This window comes from Poecilia reticulata, linkage group LG12, assembly GCF_000633615.1.
Source record: "Poecilia reticulata strain Guanapo linkage group LG12, Guppy_female_1.0+MT, whole genome shotgun sequence".
Lineage (NCBI taxonomy): Eukaryota > Metazoa > Chordata > Actinopteri > Cyprinodontiformes > Poeciliidae > Poecilia > Poecilia reticulata.
Window position 1 is genome coordinate 12,182,267 of NC_024342.1, and position 12,887 is coordinate 12,195,153.

Here is a 12,887-nt window from a genome sequence, read left to right on the forward strand (position 1 = left end):
GCCTCCCACACTGACGGACAGCAACATTTGTTTCTTTAAGTTTATTGCTTGCTTCCTTCCATCATGAACAACCAAAACTATTGCTCTTTAGGGAGCATACTGGTCACACKGAAGTGTTTCTGATTGTACTGAGGGTATCTGTAGTAACACATATTATTATTGATCTGGAATTGGCTCAGTTGAACATAGTTTGTCATAAACAACCTTTACGGTTTGGGTTTGTTTTGGTTCATATGTGTAGAATATTTTTTAAATACTTGATGTCTTTATTACGTCTCTATTTGTACAACTCTTTAAATTGTGGCAACAAACATTTAGTTTTTCATTTGCGATTATTTTGTCAAATCTGCTGTATTTTAACTTGAACACATTTAATTGCTTTAGATTTTTTTTTTCTTTACAAGAAACCATACTGTAGTTCTCATTGGTCCAAAACCTAACCTAAGAAAATGGTTTCAAATGTTTTACCTCTTTAGTAATCACATTGTCCAGTTAGCCATGAGATTCTCATAACATAATGACTGAGTAAATATGCCACAGTTTCACAGCTTCATGTAATTATCACAAAAAATATGTTGTTTTAAATCAAAGTGCAACTCTTATTGCATTATTTAGGCTAAAATGGCATAATAGTTAACTAAGATATTTAGTTTTTATTAGCTATTTCTTATACAAACCTTAGTCCCTATTGTTTAAAATCAGAATCAGAGGTTTAGTGTTCTTATAACAATGATTTAAGAAGTTTACTTTAACTATTTAGAAAATTGAAAGACTAAATTTCACTCAAATCAAAAGTAGAGAGATACATTTAAAGTCTATTTCAGCGAAAGCAGTAGTTGGAAAATATTTACACCAGGTGTACACAGAGTTGGAAGAGTAAAGCAACATGTGGAGTTAATATTTGTTGAATTTAGTTGAAATCTTTAACTGGCCTGCACTCYGTTGTTTAACATGACATTGCTTAATGACCGACTCTCTTTTAGTTTTTACATCATGATTTTCCAAACAGTCAGTTTTCTTTCTTATAAACAAGAACCATGTGTGATACTAATGAGCCGAAACAGTTAAGACTGYGGCACTACTCCATACAGCCGGATGAAATTTCCTCTAACGTTTTATTAAAGGACATTAAACAATAAGAACTATATGATAACAGATTACGTTGTTATTATTATTATTATTTTTTTTTTTTTATTCTGATACACCTTATGACTGGCCAATGTTTACGTTTAACACAGCTGGATGGTAGAAGCAGAAACAAATGACTGTGTTATTAGTTCAGATAGATCAGGTCAATCTGTACTCTAACTCTGTTTACTGAACTCTGTGAGTATACATTATCTGACACACAGACGCACAGTGAACCACTCAGTGGACAGCCAGCCCAAATAAGTAGTGTTTTTATTACAAAGCGGGGGCTATTATTATAAAAACATAATTGCACTCCAAAGMAATGTCATAACCTTTCGTTAAGGAGAAAATAATACAGCGCTACTTCTCTGTCACTTTCGGWTCATGTTTATCCCAGTTTGTCCAGTCCATCTGTTGGGAGCGTTAATCGGTCTGCCTGTCTTGCGTTTAAAGACCCTGCACACAACTCGCCGCACTCTCTGGCAACAGACCTTCCTCCTGAAGGGCTCTCGTCTGTGAGCATGTCGGTGTGCATGGCCGTGTGTGTGGGGAGGCGCTGTTGTGGAGTGCAGCATTAGTATTCTGTTTGGAGAATGGCACCGAAGCTCCTGCGGGKCCCTTTGTTGCTGCTCCGGGAAGGGGTCTGTGGGGGTCGGAGATGTGTGTAAGTGGTGGCAAGAGAYGTTTGGAACGGGACACAAATAGCTTGCTATGGGTCCAGACATGTTGCACATTCTTTTTCAGCACTCAAACCTGAAGGGATCTTCATATGATTTCAGTCTTCTTGTTTTATGCTCTGTGGCAACGGGTAGGTGAGAACTGCCTTTATTAATATTCATTAGCCCTGCAATTTGACATTACTCTGGCTACTTGAAGGGCTGTGTAACCGCATGAAGATACACATTCAGCAGCTTTTATAATGTACTAGTTATGCTTAGAAACAGCTTGTATTTTAGCTGTTCCTGCCATTTTGTTTGGCTAACAGATGTTGTTTCAGAGTTACTAATAGCAATCAGTCATCAGAGCCAAGTTGTTGCATTTTTTATCACTTCTGCTGCCTGAAGTGAACATCTGTTTGTTTATTGTGCTATWGGCTCAGATTTGTGTTTTATTTCCTGTGTTGATTGCTGTTTCCACAGATACGACTGTGCACAATGTCCTGATTTCCTGTTGAAATGACCTGTGAGTTGTGATAGGCTTTTATCCAGTATGTTACATTTTTTAGTCTCACTTTTAGGTTAAAAAATATGTACTCCTCATCTTTTACTTAAAAGATATTATCATGCAGTTAGACTGTTCCTTAAATAAATGTTTACTATAGTATCAGGATGCTGATCAAGGCTTCTCCATAAGTGGAAGGAATTGCTTTTGGGAAGATGGTATAATCTGGAAGGACTTACTCTTGAGATAAACACTRTCAGTTCCAGTAAATGATAGATAAATTATGTTCTGAAGTTCAAACATAAATATAAAACACTTCTTCCTGCTCTGAAAAGGCCCCTTAACTGTCCACCAAACTCTTCAACTTATTTTCTATTTAACTGAACATGACTTATCATGCACAACCTCTTTACTATCTGAACATTTTATGCTGCATTAAACAAGTGTCTCCAAATCGTGCTTAAGATTGTAGTCCAAACTGTTTTTTATGAAGTGCATATTTTGAAGTGTYGCTACCACAAAGATTAATTTGTGGTATAGAATGGAGTCTAACATAAAAAGCACWGACTTCAAGTCTTGCCTCAGTTAAGGTTGGTGTTTATGATTAGACCTTGAGAAAGAGATTGRACACAAATGGTATTCGTGGTGTCCAAGGTTACAACCATTGTTGACCCAGAAAAAAAACATTCTGTTATCCCCAAGACTTATTCAGCTGGCTGACAGGACAAAAGTAGAACTTTGGCGTGAAACAAACACAGCATTTCAGAACTAAAGCATTATGCTGCCAGTTAAATATGGTGGTGCTGGTGTTGCTTTKGTTCTTGWCARCAAAATCCTGATGGAGAATGWCGTGCCACCATCTAGAGTCCAAACACCCTCAGRCCCAATTAAYGTTTTATGTACTAAAGTTTACATTTGGTCAAAAATTAGGGKTGTTGCATTATATTGAATAGCAATCCTCAACACAATATARATGTATACTTTATCAGTAGCACAGAAGGCTTCCYGGACTTCAATAATGTGTAAACCATTGTTTCCTAAATACTACAATATGCTCTTACGGTTTATCATTTCATTATTTTCCTTTTGGATCAATCACAGCCCACTTCCTGTGCTTAAGATTGCTCTGGGCGATACAGTTTATGGGTTTCATAAAGCTGACCCAGATGCGAGTCATTACACACACACAAAAGCACGTAAATAAACTATCCTCCTCCTGACCTTCTCTGTTTTTCTGCTATTAGCTTCCAGTTTGTTCGTCGCCTGGACTCCCTGTAATTAGCTAATCTCTTTATAGATCACCAGCACTGACATGCGGTGATGACCACGTTGCAGGAAAATCAGCCTGGACGTGAGTTCCCCAGTGCACAGGGGCCATAATTGGGTTAGTGCCCCAGTTTTGTGTGACTGATTAGGTTTCATTGTATTTCCTTTAGCTTGAGACCACAGCTTGTGCATTGTCATTTCAAAATAATACGTGTTTTGCTCATGTTTACTTTCATTATGTTTCTTTTATGGGGCTGAGACTCGTTCCAGTGGGTTAGGCACCACTTGTTTTATTCTGATGACATGTAAAATTGTTAACGGGGCCCATAAAKGCTGTTGTTSAGGCCTCTGTTTCACTCACATTAGAATAGTCCCCTGACTTATGGACCACCCTGCTGCTTTCCACACACTCTTCTGATTTCCATCAGTTTGGGATCAAAATTAGTATACCCATTAAACTGAAAGTCTAATTGCAACTGTTTTGTGGTCTGGGCTGATGAAAGACAAGTCCACCAAGAAAATACCTCATGCTTTGAAGTATGTTTCATTTCAAAATGGTTCCGTTTGGAGGTTAGTTTAAACAGAGTGGCTTGAAAGAACAATAATCAGCAAAAAACTAAATGGTCTGCTTCAGTTTCCTCAAACTGTTTACTGGAATAAATGTAGTATATCAGCCCAGAACCACATCTTCACCTTCTCACTAGGTATTGCCATACATACTGACCTGTGTTACTTGTTTGCAGCAGCCTGTAATGGCTCTTGTAAATTTGAGGAAAGTGTTTCCAGCTCCTTTACGTCTTGCTGTGGTGTTTGTGAGCGGAGAAAGTGAACCATGACTCAGGTCAGCTCTGGTTTCACAGATCCTGTGTCCCAACGTGTATCTGATCACACAAAACACCCGCAGACACACAGCCTTAGGATTTTGATGTTCTTTCTGGCAGAAAGTTCACAAGATTTAAAGTACCTTTTAAAGTACTTTTAAACCACTACACCAGTATTTGATGTAGAAACCAGAAGCTTTATATTTTATTGAGTTTTTATGTTACAGACAAACATAGACATTGGATTTCCATCTGGCCGGTCCATCTGATCAGATAGGAACTAGATTATATATTTATTATATAAGTATTTATTGTGTTTAACATTTATAAATAATTATAAATGTTTATAGTTATTTATAATTATAAATAATAATTATTTATAATTAATTACAAATAATTATATTTATAATATAAATATAATTATTTATATTATAAATATAAATAATTATATTCTCTGACAGAGAACAGAGTTATGTTCTCTGAAATGAACATAACTCTCTGGGGGAGCTATGACCCCCTTGAAAAATGCTGGGGATGCCCCTGTAAATATGTCATGTATTTATTCATAAGAAAAAAAAATTTAACATTTTATTTTTCTTCTGCTTTAAAACTATGTGCTAAAACTCCAGTTAAATACATTTAGGTTTGTTTTTATAATGTTACAAAATGCGGACATTTTCATTTTTAATATTTTCCCATACTGCTGAAGTAATTTACAATAGGATTTGGACTTTATGCTCATACTCTCAGATCAGTATTTATTTGCCCCTACTTTGTCTTTTAATAAAATACTTTGAAGCGTGGAGGCTTCACTGTTAGAATATGGCAGCAGGTTTCATTGTTTTCATTAAATTGTGACTGCAGCCACTAAGTCTGTCTAACCCTCACAAGATACTGAGTCACAAGTTTCATACAGATGATGACAGAAAAAAATGCCAGCACCCCAATCAGTCATCGTCTCTTCATCATAGCAGCCCCACCTGCTTCTTTCTGCTTTTTTTCCCCAATTCTGATAGAAGCTGGAGGGCTAAAGAGAACTTGGGTGTGTGTGAAGAGGAAGCACAGTGTGGATGCTTTTTCAGGCCTGGGTGTGTGGGTGTGTGCGTGTGTGCGCGTGCGTGTGTGTGTGTGTAAGGCCTTGCACAGTAGGTAGCTTTGTGCATGTGGGCATCTGGAGAAACACGCACGCTTACGGGCGTATGCACACATTTAGCCCATGACATCACGACTCTCCACGCAGCCGACAGGAATGCCGCTCAGAAAGGAGAGGCTTTGTGGAGGAGAGGAAAGAGACGRGAGGGGAGGAAAAGGAGGGGAAGAAGGAGAGGAAAAGGCTTGGCCGCGGAAAAGTCCAGTGCTCCGGCAATGTGAACAGGACGGATCAGGGCTGGACCCAAGTGGACAGAACCGAATAGGAAAATGGATAACGATTACGAGAAGAAGACACACTAATGGTAGAAATGATTGTTCTGCTGTAGCATGGATCCAAAGCTGACTTTGTTGAAATAGATGAATCCGTTGGTGTTTTTGAGAGTAACAGGTGAGGATGAATCTCTYTTTTTTTGGCAGTATTTTCACAATATTTATTGAAGAGGACTAATGCGCAATACATGCAATCTACAGTATTTTAATCTTGATGCTAAAATGTCACTGAACTTAAATATTGTATAAAAAAATGTATTCTAGGTTATACTCACTGATGTCGTAAATACGCACCGGACAGTTGTGTTTGCTCAGAGTTCACAGTCCAGGTTGTTTGAATCTGAGAAGRGGAGGCCAAACCTGCAGACAGGTCCAGTTACTCCACAGGATCGTATTTATCCAAGAAACAGAGCCAGGAACTGACTGCTTGACACAGGAGTGATTATTCTGAAGTCAGAGTTTTAAAATCTTAATTGTCAGATTTAAGCTAATATAGAAGACTGTTTGTGGTATCTAAAGTTAAGGCTGTATCTTATTGAAGGGAAAGTTTTATAGAGAAACCCACGAACACTGCTTTAAGTTATTATGTGACTTTTATTTCCGGTCAGGAGGGATTTGGATGTCTTCTCTAAGTATGCAGTTTAGCGCGTATGTTTTGACATTGTGTTTATGTGTCTGTGTGTTTGCTGGGTTTTTTGTGCATGACGGCCAGAGTGTAAGCATTTCCAGATGTTCTGGATGGAGACAACTTGTAGAGTTAGAGCACAGCAGGCCCAGAAACATCCACGATTGACTAACAGTGCTTGGTATGTGTTTTCACATAATTCACCCAGTTCCACCCTTTTTAATACCAATGAAAGTCCTCCCTGATAACAGCTCTGCAGAGAATCGGTTTTACTTTTACTTGCACTTATTTTCTTTTTTACCCATTCTCACACTCAGAAATGCTTGTTAACTTTTCTTGGACAAGAAGGGTTAACATTATCCTTCATCACAAGAATTAAAGTCTGCGCCTTGAGGACAGCAAGCTATGCTTGGAATGTGTGTTCACCTCAGTGTGAAGCAAAAACCATATACCAACACACACCTCATGTATAAGTGCACACACTGATGTGCATGCACCGCTGCGCAGTCACATCCACCCTTTTTTCAGTCTTGCATTTGAAGCAGAATTGTGTTGCATAGGAGACATTCCTGTACTTTAGTTCTGTTTTCCTGAGGCAGTAAAAGGATATCCTCTCCCTCTGTTCTGTCTGCTGGACACACACTCCTACACTTGCACAAACGCACATTCCTGCGTGGACAAACATGCATGTGTCGCATATACAGTGAGCTCGATGGGAGTGTGAAATTAGAGACTACATCTGGTCCTCATATGATCGATGACATAATTAACAGTGAAMAATCATTTGACTTGTTTAAAGGCAAAACTGACAGACTTGAAGACAAAGAAACTGGGGATAGTAAAAAAAAATCATGTATTCCTAGTTTTCAGCTTTAATCTGACAGCTGTTTTTCTAAACTGTTGGTAAAAGTTGATTAAAACTTGAAGATATCTATTGGACTTTGAGTTTAGTTTGATTGTTCTGGTTGAGATGTTCCAGATATGTTTCATTTTTGCTGCTGTGTTATTAGTCACTGGTGTTACTTTTTATATCACTAGTAGCTCAGCTTCCTCCTTCTGTACAGCTGCCTCCCATCTACTCCTTTTCTCACCTGTGTTGCATCCAGTAATCAAGTATATAAACTCCTTGGTTCACCCAAAATTCTCCTTGCTCCCTATTTGTGTCTGCATACATCCAGGATTTGCATTGTGAATTACTGCAACTCTCCTCCTTGCTATCTTGACCACAGCGAGTCATTATGCTATGGTATTGACTTTTAAAGCTGTGGTCCCCTACTTGGTGATTTTAGTCGAGTGTTTGGCTATTTCTGTATTTGAGTAATATTTTRACCCTTTACTAAAAGGAATGTAGTAATTGTTCAACAATTGTGTTGTGGTTCTAAAAATACTCAAAACATTGAAAAGAACCATACAATTCTCCAACAAGAGGTTAACTCGCTTGACAAATCTACCATAATGTTATGAAAAATAGTGTTCATAAAGAAATCTTACTCAACACACACAGTCTTCAATAAATTGCTCCTTTGGATGTTTTTATGCTGTGATATTTCCTGAACTGCTAGGCTAATGCTTATTCTCTGTTTTGATAGGACTCATTGATGTTTTAGCTAGCTTTAGGTAGCATGCATTACATATGCTTTTAAAAAAGCTGTTCAGTAATCTGCAGCACTTCATTCAGAGATAGATAAAGAAATAGAGAAGAGATTCCTTGATATCTGTAGTTGTTACAATTATGGAAGCTAATTTTTCAAATGCCATGGAGCGTCCAAACTCACTTCAGACTGAAATTCAAGTAATCCTGTAAAAAATAAGAGACAGTGGACATTTTTGTAAGTCTGTTAAGTCTAATGGAAAATAGACACAATGTGCTGGTGTATTTATCTCAAAAGGACCATATTAAATAAGTATTTTTTTAATGTGACACAGCTAAATAAGTGAGCAAAATACCCTCAAACCCAATTTTTTTCTCAGGGGAGGGTGAAGAAGACCACACCGAAGAGTAGAAAAAAAAACTTTGCCTGATTATGAGACAGACAAGAAGTCCTTTTCAGCAAGCAGGCTGCTATAATCCACCATGTGACTCCTTTGGCTGCTGTCTCTGTTTCTGTGGCGAGAGGAAGCACAAGAGGAAGGAAAAGATGCAAAAAGAGGATTGAGGGGATTCAGGCGGGCAGAGAAGAGCTACATAATGAAAATGACCTAGATTCATTTACCCCTCTGGTTGATGATAAGTCCCGGTCCAATCTATCACTGGTTCTGTTAGAGGCTCAAAAAGCTGCAAACACCAYTTTCTTATGCTACTGCATGCTTTAACTGAAGGGTGAGCCAATTTACTCAAGTGACCCTCATTAATCTCCACACACACTTTCAAAAGTTGGAAACGCAAAGGTTAACAGCTCCTCTTTGAGATAGACACACGCTTACGGAAGAAGCAGTTGGTGCAAAGACCTTTAAAAAGCAGAGGGCAATAGATTATTTGTCAGAAACCCTCAGAAGAACAAAGGGACGGGTCATAAACACAGGAGTGTGTAAATGTAGCTSCTGTTGAACAGCAGGGCAGGAATGTTTKGTATGGATGGGTCACTGAACCAGGAGCTCTGATTCCGGGGCGGATTACTTTCCTGGAAAATCTCAGTGAAAGTGAAACATTAGCTACACATAATACAGCGATTTAAAAATGAGTCACACATCTTAATATTTTGCAATTGTGGAAAGAAAGCCAAGAAGATGGTCTGTTGACATAGGAGCAAACATGTGATGGAAACCTTACACAGGACATCACCACGGAGACACCATCATCATGGTGAAGCATGGTGGTTTCAGCATTATGATGTGGGGATGCACAAAAACTTGAAACTCAATGGGAGGTTTGGAGTCAAAGTTGAGAACTAAGGATCTTTTCACACCTGATAGTMCGGTAGAGTCGATTTGATTGGAGACCAAAATGGYAACGTTTGTTACATTTTCAGTTGATGTGGTTCACTTTCACATCACGTGTGGCGGCACTGYACCAAAAAACACAGGGACACGAGACAAAAACCTCAGTAGAAGACATGAGCGCAACTTCCTTCTTCGCAAAATGTAAACAAAAATGTAGTGGCATCTGATTGTAGTTGTTATAGGATTTYTCTTTAGTTTTTGGCAAAAGACCACAAGCCGTTTSTTCTTCTAGGTCTAGACTCTCGTGTTTGTTTTTTCTATATTGACCCAGAATGCCCTGTGCTACAGTTCACTTCCTGCTTTTGGAGCTGTCTCCGATCCGCTTGCATTCATATGTGCATTTGAACATTGACACAGTTCACTTTAAGGGAATCAATTCCCCTGGTTTTGGTGAATCAKAGTTAGCTYTTTTTGGTCGACATCAGAGTTTGATTACGCATTCACAAATTCCCCAAATTAATCAGTTTTAATCAAAACTGGAGTCGGACTAAAGCAGACTAAACAGGGCGGGTGTGAATGCACCCTAAGTTGAATTAGGATTCTGTGGTGGGACTTATTTGCTATTAACAGATTATATCCAGGCAATCTCAACAATCCTCAGGTATTTTGCAAAGAAAAATGATCCAAAATGTCAGGTTGTAGATGTGTAAAGCTTTTTCTGAATACAAATGTCCGCCCTGAAATGTTTTTCAGATTATCTGTGAAAAAAAAATTAAAAGTATGTCATATTTTCCTTTGATTTTAACTTTTCTTTGCTGTATTATATGAAATTCCAGTAAAATACATCAATGTTTGTTGTTGTAGCACAATRATACCAAGGGGCACTGAAAACATGAGTCACTTTTAGAGATAAACATCGTTATTGTCTCTCGCATTTGTCCAAGTTTTCTAAGACTTTTGTTRGATTTAGGAAAATGTTATACATCATTTTCCCAAGTTATTTTATACCAGTTTAGAAATGCCTTTTTGATTGAGACAGTTGACACAGCAGCGTGTGATTGGTGCCCTCTAGTGGTCGGTGCCAGTCAATGCACTATAGGATAGCAGAGGATGAAACACTTTACTGCTGCAATGCAGATTGACACACACAGGAAGTGTGTGTGTGTGTGTGTGTGTGTGTGTATTTTCTTAGAGGGTCCAGGGAAAAGTCAGAAGTTAATCTTCTTGCTAAGTAGATTTGACTGTTGTTTTTGAGCCTGAATTGTTGTGACTAAACTACCTTCTGAAGCACATGCTGTTTGTTTGCCAACACAGAACCCGTGGCGGGCAGCCGAGGATGCCACTGACGCTTCACCAAGAGAGCGAGCCGTGAAGAGTGTCAGTTTCCAGGAATCAGTCAGCGTTATCACTGACAGGCCTGCAAACATGGAGCTGGAGAGCCAGCAGATCCAACATGGCTGCCTCAGAAGCCCCAGCAACCAAGGCAAGAGTGTAGTTGTGAAAGTGGAGACGCCAGACAGCGAGGTGGTGCAGGTATGCTGCTTTTATTCCATCTATTTTGTAAAAACCATCATCCACGATTGCTGGTGTAAAGTAATTATTTTGGAATTCCAGAGTTCTATAGTCAAATGTTTTGTATTTTTACTTTTCATTTTGTTAAAATGCTGATTGATTTAAGAAAACATGCCTGGAATATTTYTTCATTTTTATTTCATGTCTTAGTTTTGTACAATTTATTTTTTCAATTTAAATGTATTTTTTTGTGTCCAAATTATTTGAAATAATATGATTAAAAGATTCATATTTGTACAATTTAAGATATATTCTGCATCAAAATGTCTACTTTCCCATTTCTGCCTGTAAAATATAATTTTCTTCACTTTATGTGTTCACAGGAGATCTGCTACCTGGACCAGGTGCTGGACGCAGCTTCAGAGACTCCCACCAATGGAAACCCCTCACTGYCAGAGCATAAAAAACCAATCAGTATCAAYGGAACAYCTTCCTCTGTGTGTGTGTCTGACAATCGCCAATCAATCACTGTGGAGGAGCAAAGGTCAAGCACSTTCCCCCACAGGGAGTCCGCCGTAAGAACCAACGGTCACGTCCAGGGAGATGAGTCGGGGCACGGCGCGGTCAAGTTTGAGTTGCGAGCATTTCAGGAGGAGAGACGACCAGCAAAACTCTTCACACCAGGAGAGGAGCAGCAGGTCAGGGTGACGAGGAGGCGACCGTCAGAGGAGGTAATGTGTGTCATGTGTAGTAGATCCACTACCACAGCTAAAATACACACCGGTGTGTTGTTTGGGTTTTTCTCTGATACATTTTTCTTTGAGTAGAACACTTTTTCCTTTTCCAATCATGAATTAAAATCATTACGACCAAATGTGTTTATATTCACACACTTTTTTYAAAAAYTGCTCATCTTGTCCAGGTTCAGGAACTGGAGCGCGAGCGCCAGGAGCTGATCAAAGACCAGGCAGTCAAGAAGAACCCTGGGATTGCACAGCGCTGGTGGAATCCTCCTCWGGAGGTAGAATRCAGCCCCCAGTCTTTGATTTTCTGTGAACTCTGACCCCCTGACAGGTTGATTTATCAGTTGTTGGGCTGTTTAATCATTTAAGGTGCCTTTGGAAGAGCAGCTGGAYGGAGACCAGCTGGAATCTCTAAGGAAATATCAGGAGAGGAAACAGCAGAAACAAAATCATCCCTATCCATATGTTCAGGTAACACACACACACACACACACAACAAGCAGAAAATAATTTGAAAAAATTAAATCTGAGAAAAATAGCAAACTCTACTCATGTAGGTTCAACTATTTTTTTCAAAAATAAAAAAAAATAAAAAAATCTGACAAAACAGGAAACTGCATTAATGTARGTTCAACTATTCTACACACGTTGCAAATTTTCAAAGTTTTATTTTTTAAATGCTTTCTTTTCCAAATTTCAATTTTTAAATTAATTTGCTTGCAATAATATTGGAACAAATTTCTCTCCATAGTTTYCAGTTGTAATCTGTTGTAGTATGAAAAAAGCTTACGGCTTGTGATGGCTTTAGTTTTYATCTCATTTTCGCTGCCATGTTTCTAATGTGTTCTCGCAGCCCCACATGTCTGGTCCCCCAACGATGGTGACCTTTGATCCTGATGTAACCAGGAAGGAGGACATTCTGGAGGAGCAGATTGATTTCTCATCTGCCAGGAAGCAGTTTCTGCAGGGAGATGCTGCCAAGAAGAGCATAACTCCACAATTGTACTCTGCCAAACCTTTCTGTAAATCGGGAACCAGGAGCAGCCCAAGCATCAGCGACTTTGTTGCAGAAACYGGAGAGACTCGCGTGACGTGGTCTGACGAGGGGCTGGCAGAAGAATTTACCTGCGCCCGAGCCGTGATGACGATCCTGCCAGAGCAGGACGAAGGAAAAGAKCTCAGCCAACCGTTCCACYCAGAAGAGTTTGACTCTGGGTTGGATGAGCTGTCCGTCCGCTCTCAGGACACGACTCTCTTCAGTTTGGATAATGTTTCAGACAGCGGGGCGTCTCTACCCCCGACTCCATTACCACTCACCCCAGTATC

At 39.1% G+C, this 12,887-nt stretch overlaps 1 protein-coding gene across 1 annotated transcript in view; it reads left to right on the forward strand.

Annotated features, from left to right (window-relative positions):
* The window catches only part of palm2akap2 (PALM2 and AKAP2 fusion), a 40,340-nt gene that overhangs the window by 22,711 nt on the left and 4,742 nt on the right, over window positions 1-12,887 (forward strand). The window contains exons 6-10 of the mRNA XM_008424547.2: window positions 10,621-10,839; window positions 11,202-11,549; window positions 11,741-11,839; window positions 11,931-12,032; window positions 12,415-12,882. Coding sequence (XP_008422769.1) covers window positions 10,621-10,839; window positions 11,202-11,549; window positions 11,741-11,839; window positions 11,931-12,032; window positions 12,415-12,882 — 1,236 coding nt within the window. The remainder of the gene's footprint in view (window positions 1-10,620; window positions 10,840-11,201; window positions 11,550-11,740; window positions 11,840-11,930; window positions 12,033-12,414; window positions 12,883-12,887) is intronic.